At 45.3% G+C, this 16,944-nt stretch overlaps 1 protein-coding gene across 2 annotated transcripts in view; it reads left to right on the top strand.

Moving 5' to 3' along the window:
- Positions 1–5,652, top strand: part of LOC128699914 (uncharacterized) — a 70,741-nt gene extending 65,089 nt beyond the window's left edge. For both annotated transcript variants that reach the window (XM_070102245.1, XM_070102244.1), the window contains exons 7-8: positions 4,275–4,404; positions 5,539–5,652. In XM_070102245.1, the coding sequence (XP_069958346.1) occupies positions 4,275–4,404; positions 5,539–5,570 (162 nt within the window). In that variant the 3' untranslated portion in view covers positions 5,571–5,652. The remainder of the gene's footprint in view (positions 1–4,274; positions 4,405–5,538) is intronic.
- The last annotated feature ends 11,292 nt before the right edge of the window (positions 5,653–16,944 follow it).

Genomic DNA, 16,944 nt, shown 5'->3' with positions numbered 1-16,944 from the left:
GCTTGACTAATACAAACGATCATATAAAACATTAGACTAAGGTTAACCTGTCATGTTGACCCTGATCATTCATTTTGCATTTTTAGACTAAAGGTTACAAATTATTTAATCACATCCTAAGAGATATGAAAAAGATTCCTAACAGTAAGCGAAATAAACATTAGTTTTTTTTATGAAAGTCCCCAGCTCATGCAGCCTAATGGATCCAAGTTAACAGCTAATATGGTATAAACCTTGGTAATAAATACCGACAAGTTGGTTTAGAAAGACACATAAGCAAACACTATAACATATTAGAAAACGTTTCGGTCCTGGGACCGAAACCAGGACCCAGGACCGAAACGTTTTCTAATAAATATGTTAGTGTTTGCTTACGTGTCTTTCTAAACCAACAGCTAATATAAACCAGGTCTCTGTGAGGTACACTAGGCTTAGTGTAAATTATCAGAGGTAGGGAAGAGAGGTACAGTTGTCCTTCGTTACGTACTTCAGCTCGTGCTTAAAGTTAAAGGTTTTTATTGGCTTGTCTAAGAGCGAAGATATTGTTTTTGTTGCGATTGCTGGTGAGAACTCTTGTGTGGTTTCAGTGTTTACTGTTGAGCTCGATGTAATCATGGAGTCATATTAGCTGGTTCTCGGTTGACTGTGTACTTGGATTAGTGATGTGTTTGCTCTGGCCCAGTATGCTTCTGTACAACCTATTGTTTCAAAGATACTGAAGTGGTTGGTGCGTCACCATGCGTGACTCAAGGATGTGAAGTCGTGTTGGTGTCCGGGTCATGTTGGAATGCCAGGAGGCTAACAGGCAGTTAGCAAGGCCAGGGCTGCTGTGGTCAGCCCATTCTGCTGTGGTTTTGTTTTGGCCTAGGTACTTCTTGGGCCACATCCAAAGATGTGTCCTCGGGAAGGAGTGGGCTTGGGTGGTCAGCCAGACTGGCAACAAGTTATACAAGCTTCTGCAGGAAGTGGGCGTTTGGCCTTCCTCCGTTAGGAATAGTCAGACTAATTTTCAACTGAGGATCTGACACTGCTCGAGATGTGCCACTGATTGTGGATCATATTTTAATGGTTTGTTCTTGGCCTTAGCATATTCACTTTCATCGTAGTTCTTATAATCTCCGAGGTGCCATTTTATTTACTTACATAATGGGATTTTTAATTGTTGCTGGCTGTTTTAACTATATATTTGTGTTGAGTGTTTGTGTTCGTTACTGACATAGTTTGTTGAATTTATCCTTGTTTTTGTGGCAGATATTTTGTGCATGTAAATGCAGTAGAAGTGTTCCATTAATGTTAGAAATATAACTGTCAGTGGGCTTACTGCTTCACCCCATGAATGTAATGAAAAATATGGTAAGTTGGCGTAACTTCCAGTATATTGATCAATTGACTACAGGAACCTTTATGCATTTGATTTAAACTAAGCTTCAAGTTGCTGGCTTTATCTCTGGCCCTAGTGAGTTGGTTACCTTGTGTTATTATGTGTAGGTTGCAAGTAGTGGTGATATCTACAAACTGGAAAGAGGACATTTGTGTACTGAAGTCATTCGTGGCGAAACGTCAGCTTTAAAGGATGTCCAGAACTGCAGCGTCCTTTTCCACACACGGCCAAGTGCAATGTATTGATTGGATCCAGCCAGAGGTAACTGTAACAGGAGGATCAGCAAGTTGACCACTAGTAACACATTGGGTGGTTTATCCAGTGGCTCTGACTGTAGAAATTTAACTTGTTACCTTAGGTTCTATAGGTGAAGGCATTCTTGAGTTCCTCCACATCCATTTCAAGTTAATTTCTCATAGATCTGGACCAGCTCTTCTAAGACTCTACCCTGGGTAAGTAATACTCTTAAAGTCCGAACTGCTTCTCAATTTGATATAGAGGCTAGTGGCAGGACATTGCTTTGTCAACCTGTAATTTTCCATGTTTTTTTTTTTTTTGTAAGTTTACTTTGCTCTTGCTTTCTTTAAATTACAAAATCCGGGGGTGGGGGTGAATAAGGTTTCTCACAAAAGCAGCAGCGACAGTAACAGTAACAGCAGTAGCAGTGTTGGTGTTGTATATTAGAAAGTAAGTGTGGTCAAGCAAGCAAGAAAGAGAATCTAGGTAAGACCCCAAAGGAGTGAGCGGGGAAGACTGGACAGACTAGTTCTTGAGGAGTGTCTTAGAAAAAGAGTCAGGGCTTAACCCAGCAGCTGAACTGTGGGGAGGAGTTGGAGAGTCGGGAACTGCAGGCGAAGTTGATTGAAGAATGAAGAGCGCAGCTGACTGCCCCTGATCTGCATAGTGACTGCTTGTGACTGGTGAAGACTGGCGAGAGGCGGGCTGGAGGGACAGGCGTCGTCAACTGGTGGAGTGAATCTCTAAAACATGTCCAAGACACTGTAGGAACCGTTTTTGATTATTTTAAATGCAAATTCGTAGACTGCTGTAAGTTTTACGTGATGTATTTTGTCATTACGTAGATCTTCAAGTAAGGCATTGGCTGTGTAATGTTCGCACTCATAATCGATAGTGTACTTGACTTGGCCATGCTGTATGCTGTAGATAGCTTGGGCTGCATGTAGCTGATGCATGTCACGGTTATATGTGAACAAGTTGATAGGTGCAGTGGATCTGAATTTTTGGTCTATTATCATTTCTTCAGGTGTTTGCATCATTGATGGTGGATATTCAGGTGGAAGTACTTTGGCTTTCTTGGCCATCGGTGACTGAGGTGGAGATGGAGTAGCTTGGTCTGTGGCTGTCGTGGAGGCGGTCTCGAGTACATGTGAGGTTGCTGATTGGTCAGTGGCGGTGGTGGTGTTAGGTGGCTCTTGCGTTATGGTTACAGGAGTAGTGATATTGATTGGTGCTTGGGTGAGCTTGATGTCGGCAGAAGGTGGAGAGAGTGGGAAAGTAAATGCAGGCATGTTGTTCAGTCTGAAAAGTTCGTTGACTGTCGTGTTGAAGGATCCTGGAGATGCCATATTGCGCATGCGTGCATACAGCAGACAGTATTGGATTTTCGTGGAATCACATGCAGGTGAAGAGGTACTGGTGGTCGGGTGTTGGGTTGATTTCAGGAGTTTTGTAGTGTCTGCCTGTAGTTTGGTGATAGCAGCGTAGGTGGGTGATCTGGATGGTGACTACTTCTGTTCTGCTTCTGTGCTCTTTTTTTTTTTTTTTTTTCGCTGTATAGTCCTTGTGGCTTAGCGCTTCTTTTTGATTATAATAATAATAATAATAATGTGCTCTTTTTCATAATTTCTCGGCGAGTGAGACACTTAGCAAGAGTGTGGTGGTTGTTTTTGCAGTTTAGACACTTGAGTGGAGCAGTGGAAGTACATGTCTTTGAGTCGTGGCCCTCAGAACCGCAGGTAGAACAAAACTTCTTGTCCTTGGTGAGACAGTCTTTTGTAGAGTGAAGGTATGAGTAGCAACTCCAGCATTAAGTGATATGCTGGTATCGCTCAGCTTCGACGTGGATGGTGTTTATGCTGCAGCAGCAGCAGCAGTAGTAGATGGCTAGTCCCTCAGCCATAGGTTGGGCAGCCATCGTGATGTCGGTAAAAGTGGTTTTTAGCATGGATGACGCAGCGGGAATCTTGGTAATGCTTTACACTGTAGCCCAAGGGTTCTGGTCTTAAACAGATTTCTTGAGGTCTTCAGTGGTTTGTGACGTAATCAGTTTGTCTAGGCGCTTCAGGAAAACAGTCCTCTTAGCCCTTAAGGCTGGAGAGGATATGATTCTGTAGCCACGCTCTTCGAGAATGGACAGGGCAGATGCAGTCAGCAGTTTCTCGGCCTCCACATCGCCTTCACAGACGACAATGAAGGATTTTTGGAGGGAGAGAATTGTGTTGACCTTGACTTGTAAGCCTCTGACAGCCACAGCAAGGGCAAGCTTGGAGTCATTGATCGTACCACTGGATGGTTTTATCTTGACTGTTGGAGTAGCTCATCTTGAAATAGGTTGTCGACGAAGTAGAGGTTTCCCTCCCCAACGGGGATCGCAGGAACACTTCTTGAGGTGAGGAGCTACTGTCTTTTGCCAGTAGCAAGGCCAACAGTGCAATGGTGAGTGTAGTCTGGTCACCATGGATCTTCACGCTCGCGTAGTCAATTTAAAATGTTCATTAGATTTGCTTTACTACTAACACTGTATAGTCTTGTCTTGTATTGTCTGGCTAGAGTAAAATCCTTATTTCTGTGTAGTTTGTTCTGCAGTTTGAATGTAGAATTAATTCTCGAACTATATAAATTAATAGATAATTAATCTTATTTTTATTTTCAGGAAAATTCTTTTCAGCAGGAAGAAGAAAAGCTCGAGGAGCCTCTAGTCGCAGTAGAGGAGCCTCTAGTCCCAGTAGAGGAGCCTAAGGTCCAAGTCAAGGAACAACGGGTCCTACTCCCAGCCAAGGGAGGTAATTTTCCGTTTATTATTGGTGTTGCTTGAACCTTAGGTATAATACTAACAGACGTAGCGAGTTTCAGAGAAAAAGAATGTATAGACGAGGTGATATAGTACTGCCTCTGCTGTACAGACTCCAGCCAACTACCAAGAACTATGATTGGGTGTGCGAGAACTACTACTTAATAATGCATGGAAACTTAAGTCTTGTTTTCAATGCTTCAAGAACAGTACACAATGTCTATCCGAACATTTTTACTAAAAAATGAATCTCGTTGTAGGAATTTAACTCTCATATTCTGGGGAAGTATCGTAAAGACTAGTCCCTTAAATTACGACTCTTGGATGGTGTCGGGGAGTGTAAGATGAGGTTAATAGATGAACACAATGATGCAACAGTTACCTACAAAAGCATTTTCTCTAACTTATTCTTTTAATATAATAGAGGCGGATTGTGTTCCTCAATAATGGTTCCCCTCAAGTTAAACATATATCCACATAGTTTATTGCAGTCTATAATGGCTTGATAAAATTATATAAAGAAATGATTCGAAAGGAAACTCTTCTTGCAATCTTTTCATATAAAAAGTATTGTGATCTGGTGCAGCAGTAGTAGTAGTAGTAGTCACAGGATAGTTGTGGACTAAGGGGAAACTGGCGATAGTTTTGTTGGTTAGAAAACCTAAGTATCCTGAGAATGGACTGTTGTATATTTGATAATTCATTAAGTAGTTATCTTATTGGCCATGTTTAAGTACAAGGCCACTGTTAGTGTCCCAAGATAGTTCAAGCCAAGAGTTCAGGAACACTGAGTACATTACCACTGAGTCATCTGTGCGAAGCACTAGTGCAACACTTGCGTGTTGCACAAGATATTAGTGTTGCACAAGATATTAGTGTTGCACAAGATATTAGTGTTGCAAAAGTCTCATCAACTTGTATTATACCATTCACTTTTGACTGTTCATGCACACCAGTTATATGAACACTTCTTATTAACGTAAGAGTTGCATACAATTCAATTGTTGTAGTAAAATATTTATTATTAATGGAAACTGATATAAAGATATTTTACATGGATTTAAACAATGTTTTATACTAGTAATTTTCGAAGTGTTAGTCTCCAATAATTTTTTTTTCTTTTCAGCGTCGGACTCAAAAAGGAAAATAAGAAAGTGATTATAAGAATACAGTTTTTTTTATAAGAGTTTAATAATTTAGTTTTGCTTTGTTACAATAAAATTTAATAAGCAACTGATAATTCTCTTTAGTCTTGACCTTCTATACCACCACCCAGGGGGGAGGTACCACCACCCAGGGGGGAGGTGCCACCACCCAGGGGGGAGGTACCACCACCCAGGGGGGAGGTGCCACCACCCAGGGGGGAGGTGCCACCACCCAGGGGGGAGGTGCCACCACCCAGGGGGGAGGTACAACCACCCAGGGGGGAGGTACCACCACCCAGGGGACAGGTACCACCATCCATGGGGGAGGTACCACCATCCATGGGGGAGGTACCACCATCCATGAGGGAGGTACCACCATCCATGGGGGAGGTACCACCATCCAGGGGGGAGGTGTCACCATCCAGGGGGGAGGTGTCACCATCCAGGGGGAAGGTGTCACCATCCAGGCGGGAGGCACTGCCGCCCAGGCGGGAGGCACTGCCGCCCAGGGGGGAGGCACTGCCGCCCAGGGGGGAGGCACTGCCGCCCAGGGGGGAGGCACTGCCGCCCAGGGGGGAGGCACTGCCGCCCAGGGGAGAGGTACTGCCGCCCAGGTGGGAGGTACCACCGCCCAGGTGGGAGGTACCACCGCCCAGGTGGGAGGTACCACCGCCCAGGTGGGAGGTACCACCGCCCAGGTGGGAGGTACCACCGCCCAGGTGGGAGGTACCACCGCCCAGGTGGGAGGTACCACCGCCCAGGTGGGAGGTACCACCGCCCAGGTGGGAGGTACCACCGCCCAGGTGGGAGGTACCACCGCCCAGGTGGGAGGTACCACCGCCCAGGTGGGAGGCACTCCCGCCCAGGTGGGAGGCACTCCCGCCCAAAAGGGAGGCACTCCCGCCCAAAAGGGAGGCACTACCGCCCAGGGCCTCTTCAAGGGGGGCTCCTTGGCGTGGTGAAGAGGCTCTTTGTCTGAGGAATTAGACCTGTCGGTCTTCTTCCTCAGACCGAACCTAATTACCCCCCAATCTCCCCTCCCCTATCCAATCCTCCCCATCCTCCCCTTTTTCCTTTCCTCCTCCTCCTCCCCACCCCTCCCTTTTGCCCTTCCTCTTTTCAGCCTTTGGGATTTCTCCCACAGGCGCGCTAGTTCCTAGGTAGGGGAAAGGATACCGGGGTCCATCCCATTCCATTGAGGTTATTGGTGGTGGCGTAGTTTGCCGTGGAATCTGGATCGCCTGGGGATGTCCCGATCCCTCTCCGGTATCCCGGAGTAGCTTTGGGTGTCTTTCGGGCGACGGGTGTATCTCTGGAAGCCACCTTTCGGATTCCGGGGGTGGTGGCCGAAGGAGGTATGCTTTGTGGCAGATATCCGGCCGCCCTCTCTTTTGTCCACCGAGGTAGCTCGGCAGATGTGAGGTTGCTATCCCGGATTGTTAGTTTACTAGCATGATGGGTAGGGTATGGCACGGGTTCCATGCTGCATCTGCGCTACTTGCGGTGCTGAGGTCCTCTTGGGCACGGAGGGAGATTTCTGACCCTTTCATTCCTCCTAGGAACTATCCCTCCCCGGTCCCCCCTTTTTTTTATTCTTTTTTTTTTATTTTTATTTTCTTTTTCTTTTTTTTCTTAAAAACAAAAAGAAAGAAGTAACCTAACCATGGCAGCCCTAGTCCATGAACCTCCTACCCCCGGGCCCCTTCTTGATACCGCACCCCGTTCTGACCCCGCCTCGTCTTTCGACCACTCTTCAGACACTCCTCATGCCTCTGTACCTCTTGCCGGTGCTGTTTCCTCACCCGCTTCAGGTACTGAGGCCTCGACTGACTCCTTCGATTTATCGGACCTTCGCTCTCCTCTGACTATGCTTCCGGCCTCTCCCTCTACGGTGCGGCAATTTTCAAATCGCCGACCCGTTCCACGTCGGACCAACTCTGGTCCCACGCCTAAACGCCAACGACAATTACCTGCTGATGATACTTCTCCACCTTCTCGTTCTTCTCAGAAACGATTGACTCGTCCTTCACTACCTTTCCACGCTCGGTTTCAGACTGAACAATGGACTAAATTCTTCACTTTACGACCGACTACCTCTACTGCCTATCTTTCTGACCACAGTATTGGCAAGGCACTCCTACGCCATGTTGGTAAAGATATTTCTTTTCATGCTCTTAAGAGCGGTATGCGCATCATCACCGTACAGAATGCTACCCAGGCTCATGAGCTCTCTCGTCTTTCCCATATCGATACTGTTCCTATCACTCTTGAAAAACATCATTCCCTTAATTCTTGTAGTGGTACCGTCATTCTGCCCCATACAATAGTTCAACAAAATTTCCAGACATGTGGCACTGACATTCTTGAACAGCTGGAACTCCAAGATTTCCCAATCCTCAAGGTAGACACTTATGTTCTTCCTGCCCACGGGTGGAGACGATACCCTAGCAATGTGGCTCGTTTAACTCTTGACAGCCGAGAACTCCCATTCTCAGTTTATATAGCAGGACATCGGTTACAAGTCCGAAAGGTGATCCCTACACCGCAACAGTGTAGAAATTGCTGGCGATTTGGCCATCCAGCGAAATATTGCAGATCTATCGCCGAATGCTCAGTCTGTGGTGCCGATGACCATTCTCATACGTCTTGCAATCGATCTCCCTCTTGCCTTAACTGTCATGAGGCTCGCCCTTCGTACTCTCGCCGTTGTCAAGTCTATTTAAACGAGCGGGAAATCCGTTACCTCAAAGAGACAGAAGGTCTCCCTTATGCCATGGCAGTTTCTCATCTCCGCCTCCAAGGAAGACTCCCACGTGTTTCTTATTCCCGTGTTTCAAAACGTCCCCCCACTTCTGGTATCCCATCTTCTACACCCACCTCTGTGGTTACCTCTCCCATAGTCACTCCTGTATCTAATCCTTTTGCTGTCCTTGGCTCAGACGTCCCTACTTCAACGCCTCAGTCTGATCCCGCTTCTTCGTGTTCTCTCTCACAAGCCTCGGTAACGACGAGATCTTGTATGACACCTCCTCCCAATCGTCCCTCTACTTCTCGAAAGTCAAAAAAAGTCCATTAACACCTCCTACCCATCTTCCACCTCCTCATTTTACCCTCCGTCTCTGTCCCTGGTTCTCCCCCTCTCAATGGCTCTGTTACAAGTGTAGAGGATCACCCTCCTCCTCGTACTGTACCTTCCTCCCCTGTTCCCTCCCAGGTTTCTTCCTCTTCTGCCACCTCCCGGATTTCTGCCTCTTCTATCCCCTTCCACGCTTCTCCAGTTTCCTCCACCCTTTCGACCCCACCTTCCTTGGTATAGTCCAATACAGTTCCAATCTTTACTCATCCTCCCCCTACCATTTCCAATTTTGTCTCCCATACGACGTCTCTGAATTCCGAAACACTTGAAGCAATCTCTGAATATATTGCAGAGACCAAACCATCAATGGACACTGATCCACCCTCTGTTCCTTCTCTCTCCTCTCCTCCATCTGCGCAACTCCTTTCTTCACAGCGCACCGTTCCTTCGCTGCTTGAACGTTTTCCACTGCCTCCGCATGTGGACTTTTCTAACCCCTCTAGTCCGTAGGAACCCTTACCTGCGGATTTCAAGAATCTTTATCATTGCAAATCATGGCCTATTTAGAGTGGAATATACGCTGCCTCAGGGGTAATCGGAGTGAGCTTCAGATGTTACTCTCTGTTTGCCCCTGTTGGTGTTTGCTTACAGGAACCAAAATTACACTCTGCTGTTATCTCTCCCATCTCAGGCTATAATTTATTGTATTCTTCAGATCCTTTTCCTGAGAGGACCTTTAATGAAAGTGCCCTTCTTCTACGTACTGATATTCCGTACCATCAGCTATTTGTTCATACTTCGCTGCATTACACAGCAGCCCGTATCCACTTGCATAGGTGGTATATGCTCTTGTTCTTTATATCTCTCTCCTTCTCGGGCATTATCTATTCTGGATATTGCCTTTCTTGTTTCGTCATTATCGCCACCGATTCTGTTACTTGGTGATTTTAATGCCCACCATTTCCTCTGGGGGGGTCTCACTGTGATTCCCGTGGAATTCAGTTAGAGGCTTTTCTTGCCACCCACCCCCTCCATGTTTTAAATACAGGTACACACACCCATTTTGATCCTCGGACTCATACTCTCTCTTGCATCGATCTCTCAGTCTGCTCTTCCTCCACCGCATTAGACTTCACTTAGTCTGTTCTCCCAGACTTGCATGACAGCGATCATTTCCCAATCATTCTTACTTCCCCTTCATATTCACCACCTCTTCGCATCCCACGCTGGCAATTTGATCGGGCAAATTGGAACCTTTACTCGCACCTAACTGTTTTAAAAGAGGTTCCTTCTTCGTCCTCCATCGATGAGCTTTTACACCTCTTCTCGTCCTCCGTTTTAACCGCAGCTTCTCATTCTATACCCCAAACTTCGGGCAGGCATTCTCAGAAATGCGTGCCTTGCTCGTGCAGTACGTTTGAAACGCGCTGCATGAGGCAGGTACCGGTACAATAGAACCACAGAGAGACTCCTTGATTTTAAACAGAAGCATGCGATCGCTCGCCGTGTCATCCGTGACGCTAAACGCACTTGCTGGCGAGATTTTCTCCACCATCACCTCTGCTTCCTCTATGAGTGCAGTCTGGAAAAAAGTAAGAAAACTGAGTGGTAAATATTCTCCTGACCCGGCTCCTGTTCTGCGGGTTGCCGGTGTTGATATAGCAAACCCACTAGATGTTGCCAATGAAATTGGCAATCATCTGGTCCGTATTTCTCAGGAACTCCATCTATGTCCCTCATTTCTTTCCTCAAAGTCTGCCTGAGAGTTAGCACCCTTGGACATTTCTTTTCTCAGAGAAGAACAGTATAATGTGCCTTTTACACTTCAAGAACTGGAGGCAACACTCTCAGCTTGCCGATCATCGGCAGCTGGGCCCGACGACATTCATATTCGTATGCTACAACATTTACATCAGTCAGCCCTTGCAGTCCTATTACGCCTTTACAATCTTATTTGGTCACAAGGAGTTCTTCCACAGCTGTGGAAATCCGCCATTGTTCTCCCTTTCCGCAAACCAGGCACTACGGGACATGAAACCTCCCACTATCGTCCCATTGCTCTTACCAGTGCAGTTTGCAAAGTAATGGAACGCCTAGTAAATAGACGTTTAGTGTGGTATTTAGAGACACATAAGTCTCTCCACTCGTCAATATGGCTTTCGTAAGGGACGTTCTACCATAGACCCCTTACTACGCTTGGATATGTATGTTCGTAATGCCTTTGCGAATAACCACTCAGTTATTGCCATATTTTTTGACCTTGAGAAGGCATATGACACAACTTGGAGGTATAATATTTTAGCCCAAGCCCACTCCTTAGGCCTTTGAGGCAATCTACCATCCTTCCTTAAGAACTTTTTAACTGACAGGCATTTCCGTGTTCGGGTTAATAATGTTTTTCTCCTTGCTATTAATGATTTGGCCTCTAGTCTTCCATCAAATATTTGGTCATCACTCTATGTTGATGACTTCGCTATTGCCTGTGCAGGCGCTGACTGTCACCTCATTACAGTTTCTCTCCAACATGCAGTCGACCGTGTTTCCAATTGGGCCACCACACGTGGGTTTAAATTTTCCAGCACTAAAACCCACCAAATTACTTTCACTAGACGCTCTGTCATCTCCGATCATCCTTTGTACCTCTATGGCTCCCGTATCCCTGAACGTGATAGTCAAGTTTCTGGGCCTCCTCCTTGATCGTAGGTTATCCTGGAAACCTCACATTACCTCTCTGAATGCAACTTGTCACAGCCTGCTGAACCTTCTTAAAACCCTTGCTCATCTTTCATGGGGAGCTGATCGTCAAACCCTCCTCCGCCTACATTCCACCCTTATTTTATCGAAACTTGATTATGATGACCAGATCTATTCAGCGGCATCTCCTGCTACTCTCTCTAGCCTTAACCCTATTCATCACCAAGGATTACGTTTATGCCTTGGTGCTTTTCGCTCTTCCCCTGTCGAGAGCCTCTATACAGACGCGAACGTTCCATCCTTATCCAATCGCCGTGATGCCCATTGCCTGCGCTACTATGTTCGCACCCCTCAAGGAAGGTTCCTTGATGTTGGTGAGGGGCTCTTGATTTAGGGAATTGGATCTGTGCTCCAGTTCCCCGAATTAAGCCTGAATGCCTTCCACATCCCCCCCCCAGGCGCTGTATAATCCTCCGGGTTTAGCGCTTCCCCCTTGATTATAATAATAATAATAATACTATGTTCGCTCTCATGATCTCCACAATCCTTCCATTGATAGAATGGTCACTGATATTAGTAGACATTCTTTATTTGTTCGCCGCCCCTGTTTACTCCGTCCCTTCTCTCTTCGCCTTCATTCGCTCTTGTCTTCTCTTCAACTACCACCTTTCTATGTACATGTAGCATCTCACTTTTCCCTACCCCCCTGGGAAGTTCCAGCTGTTAATTTGTTCTTTCTCCCTCCCTTGCTCGAAAGCCCAACTGTCTACGGTCGCTTCCCGCTCTCTTTTTATTGACCACTTTCACTCTCATTCTCATGCCATTGCCGTGTACACAGATGGCTCCAAGTCTTCTGACGGCATAGGATTCGCAGCAGTGTTTCCGGACAGCGTCGTACAAGGGCATTTACTATCTTCGGCTAGTATTTTTACTGCTAAATTATATGCCATCCTTACAGCACTTATCCGTATTGCATCTATGCCTGTGTCATCATTTGTGGTTGTCTCAGACTCCCTTAGTGCTTTACAGGCTATATAAAAGTTTGATACACCTCACCCCTTAGTCCTCCGTATCCAACTTTGGCTACGCCGCATCTTTACCAAGCATAAAGATATTGTTTTTTGTTGGGTCCCTGGTCATGTTGACGTACAGGGCAATGAACAGGCAGACACTGCTGCGCGGTCAGCAGTACATGACCTACCAGTTTCTTATAGAGGTATTCCATTTACGGACTATTTTGCTGCAATATCTTCCCACCTTCACACCCGTTGGCAACAACGTTGGTCTACTATGCTCGGCAACAAACTTCAATCTATTAAACCGAGTATAGGTTACTGGCCGTCTTCTTATCACCAGTGTCGAGGTTGGGAGACTACTCTCTCCCGTCTTCGCATTGGCCATACTCGTCTTACTCATGGATATCTCATCGAGAGGCGTCCTGCTCCTCTCTGTGAGAATTGCCAAGCTCCATTATCAGTCAGCCTCATTCTGTTGGACTGCCCACTCTCTCTTTACCTTCCCTTCTCGCTGATGGACCCACCTTTCATCCGGACTCTCTCATTGACTTTTTGACAACAACTGACTTACTTCACAAATTCTGATACCTTCAGCCCTTTCTACTTCAATCTCTTGCTACCCTCTACCCCCGTACAATCCCCTGCCCCGCTGTTTTCTGTAACCTGCTGATCATCCCTCCTCCCTTCTGCCATCCAATACCCTCGCTTCCTTCCCTACCCTGCAGCGCTGTATAGCCCTTGTGGCCTAGCACTTCTTTTTGATTATAATAATAATACCGCCCAGGGGGGAGATACTTCCGCCCAAAAGGGAAGTACTACCGCCCAGGGGTATGATCTACTGCCTGGTGGGGAGGCACTATCGCTCAGGAGGAGGTAGCGCCCATGGTGGAGGTGCTTCCTCCCAAAGGGGAGGTACTACTACTCAAGGGGAGGAAGTAGCACCCAGGGGGGGGCACTACTGCCCAAGAGGGAAGCACTACTGCCCAGAAGGGAGGTAGCTCCCAGGGGGGAGGTAGTAACATCCCGGGGGAAGTTATACTGCCCAGTGGGGAGGCACTACTGCCCAGGGGGGATGTAGCGCCCAGGGGGGAGATACTCCCGCCCAAAGGGGAAGTATTACCACCGGGAATGAGGTACTACTGCCCAGTGGGGAGACAGTAATGCCCTGGAGGAGGTTCTACTGCCCAGAAGAGTTACGCTGTCAGTACGCTGAGGTCAGTGGTCACCTGCGGTCATACCTGCCTAAGCTCTTGTGAGTTAGCGTGGGCTGTTACCAAGCACCATGGCTTGTTGTAGTGCTTTAGAATCTCAGGTTCAAGTTTTGAAGAAGGAGATTCTATTTCTTCAGGAGGAAAATAGGAAGCTGAAGCTTCGCATAGATGAGTTTGGTAGCGAGTGTGAGAAGGATTTAGCTGGTAAGGTAGGAATGGTCGCCAGCAGTGATAGTGGCAGCCGCTCTAAGTGGCAAGTGGTTCAGGAAGTAGGAAGAGAGGAGAATTAATAGAGAAGATGTGAAGGTAGGAAATAGATTCTCTGTTCTCAAAGACAAGTGTACTTCAGTGGTTAGTGAGGTTGAAGGTACCACTGATTCCCCTGCTAATCAAGGTAAGAATATTTTAATAGTAGGCGATTCTCAGGTAAGATGTATGGACCGTGCATTTTGTAACAGAGACAGAAAGGTCAGACAGAGAGAGTTATCCTTGAGCTGGTGTTGGCGACATAGTCAGCAGGTTGGACAATATTATGGCAGGTAATGAGAACAAGCCCATTATCTGTCTTGGTGCTGGGGGTAATGACATTGGGAAGGGGAGGAGAGAGGTGCTGCTGCATAAGTACAGGTCAGCCATAGAAGTAGTTAGGTCTAAGGGAGGGATCTCAGTCATATGTAGCATCTTGCCTAGAAAGGGAGTGGGCAATGAATGGATGTCTAGGGCAATTGGTATAAATTGCTGGCTAGACAGGTACTGCAAGGAACTTGCAATCTCATTCATTGATAACTGGGACCTAGTCTTTGACAAACGTGATATGTATGCAAGGGATGCGGTTCATCTCTCTGGGGATGGAGTGGTTGCATTAGCCAATTCAATTGAGAGGGTAATTGATGACTTGTCTAGGAATTTAAACTGATAGATTATAGAGCTATGGGTGTTTGTGGGGAAACAATCAGGCTGCAGCATTAGGGTTAAAAACACCAGTAATTACCGGGATACCTCAGGGATATGTTTAAAAGACAATATTCAAAATAAAGTTGCTAGTAATGTCAAATCAACTGATCAACAAACAGACGGATAGTAGAGAGCAACGAGTGACTAGCTCTCTTAAAGTTTACTATACAAATAGTAGGAGTCTAAGAAATAAGATAGATGAGGTAAGATTACTTGCAAGTTTAGGTAATATAGATATTATTGGTATAACAGAGACCTGGTTCAACCTGAAAGATAGGGAAATGCCTTCTGAATGCAACATACAGGGTTATAAACTATTCCACACTGACAGGGTCAACAGGAAGGGTGGTAGGGTGGCGATGTATGTCAGAGAAAATTTAAATTGTTGTATTAGACATGATATAAGATTAGAGACATCGAACACAGAATCTGTTTGGCTACAGTTTCTCGAGGGACATGACAAATTAATTTTGGGTGTGATTTATAGGCCCCCAAACCTTTATAGGGAGGGCAGTAAGCTGTTATGGGACGAAATACATAAGGCATCTAGATATGAAAATGTTGTTATAATGGGAGATTTTAACTTTAGACAAATTGATTGGAACAATATGACAGGAAATCTTGAGTCTAGTGACTTTCTTGATACGGTTCAGGATTGCGTTTTAGAACAGGTTGTGACAGAACCAACTAGAGGAAACAATCTGCTTGACTTGGTTCTTGCCAACAAAGATTCACTAGTTAATAATGATGAGCTTGGGGAAAGTGATCACAAACCACTTAGTTTTAATATATCATGGAATTACCCAGATAACTGCAATCAAATCTCTGTCCCAGATTTTCGCTTGGCCGACATCATGAGACTGAAAAATTACTTGGGTGGGCTAAATTGGGATATCCTGACTATGGGTCAGGTAGGTGATCTTGGTTGCCAATATGACGTTTTACAGAGGATAGTTCTAGCTGCCCAGACAACTTTTGTACCGAGTAGGGAAATTAGATCTAACAAAAATGATCCCAAATGGATGAACAATGGATTAAAACATCTCTGGTCAAAAGAGAGGCATATATAGGCGTATCAAAAGAGGGGATGGGCAGTTAAGAAATCAAAATATTCAATTAAAGAAAGAAATAAAGATAGGAATAAGAAAAGCAAAAAGGGATTATGAGGCTAAGGTCACAAGGGATTCAAAGATTAACCCTGAAGGATTCTTTCAGGTATACAGAAGTAAGATTAGGGACAAGATTGGCCGACTTAAGAGTAACTCGGGTCAGATCACTGACAGTGATAAGGATATGTGTGAAATTCTAAATACCTACTAACTTTGTTTTCACCCAGGAAAATATTAGCTATGTTCCTGAAATAATAGATTATGTAGAACAGGATGATGATAAACTATGTACGATTGCGGTAACTAGTGACATGGTCCTCAGACAAATAGAGAAACTGAAACCTAACAAATCCCCAGGTCCTGATGAACTGTTTGCAAGAGTGTTAAAGGAATGTAAAGAGGAACTTAGCATACCTTTGGCTAATCTTTTTAATATATGACAAGCTGGCATAGTGCCTGATAAGGGGAAAATGGCAAATGTAATATCTATTTACAAGGCAGGTGACAGATCCTTGGCTTCGAACTATAGACCAATAAGCCTTACCTCAATAGTGGGAAAATTTATGGAATCAATAATTGCCGAAGCAATTCGTAGCCATCTTGAGAGGCACAGATTGATTAATGAATCTCAACACGGTTTTACAAAGGAGCGTTCCTGTTTTACGAATTTACTAACTTTTTTTACTAAGGTGTTTGAGGAGGTAGATCATGGTAATGAATATGATATTGTGTATATGGACTTAAGTAAGGCTTTCGATAGAGTTCCACACCAGAGGCTGTTGAGGTAACTTAAGGCACATGGAATAGGAGGAGAATTTTTTTCCTGGGTAGAGGCATGGCTGACAAATACAGCAGAGAGTTTGCATAAATAGGGAGAAATCAGAATGGGGGCACGTCACAAGCGGTGTTCCTCAGGGGTCAGTGTTGGGCCCGTTGTTGTTCACAATTTACTTAAACGACATAGATGAGGGAATAAATAGCGACATAAGCAAATTTGCTGATGACACCAAAATAGGCCGTCCAATTCATTCTAATGAGGACATTAGAGCACTCCAGGATGATTTGAATTGAGTGATGCAATGGTCGGAGAAGTGGCAGATGCAGTTTAATATTGACAAATGCAAAGTTCTAAATGTTGGACAGGTAAATAACCATGCCACATATAAACTAAATGACGTAGATCTTAATACTACTGATTGCGAAAAGGATTTAGGAGTTCCGGTTAGCAGTAATTTAAAACCATGACAACAGTGCATTAGTGTTTGCAATAAAGCTAACAGAATTCTTGGCTTCATATCTAGAAATATAAATAATAGAAGTCCTCAGG

The sequence above is a fragment of the Cherax quadricarinatus genome, chromosome 81 (genome assembly GCF_038502225.1).
Source record: "Cherax quadricarinatus isolate ZL_2023a chromosome 81, ASM3850222v1, whole genome shotgun sequence".
Classification (NCBI taxonomy): Eukaryota; Metazoa; Arthropoda; class Malacostraca; order Decapoda; family Parastacidae; genus Cherax; species Cherax quadricarinatus.
This window is presented reverse-complemented; position numbering and strand designations above follow the sequence as displayed.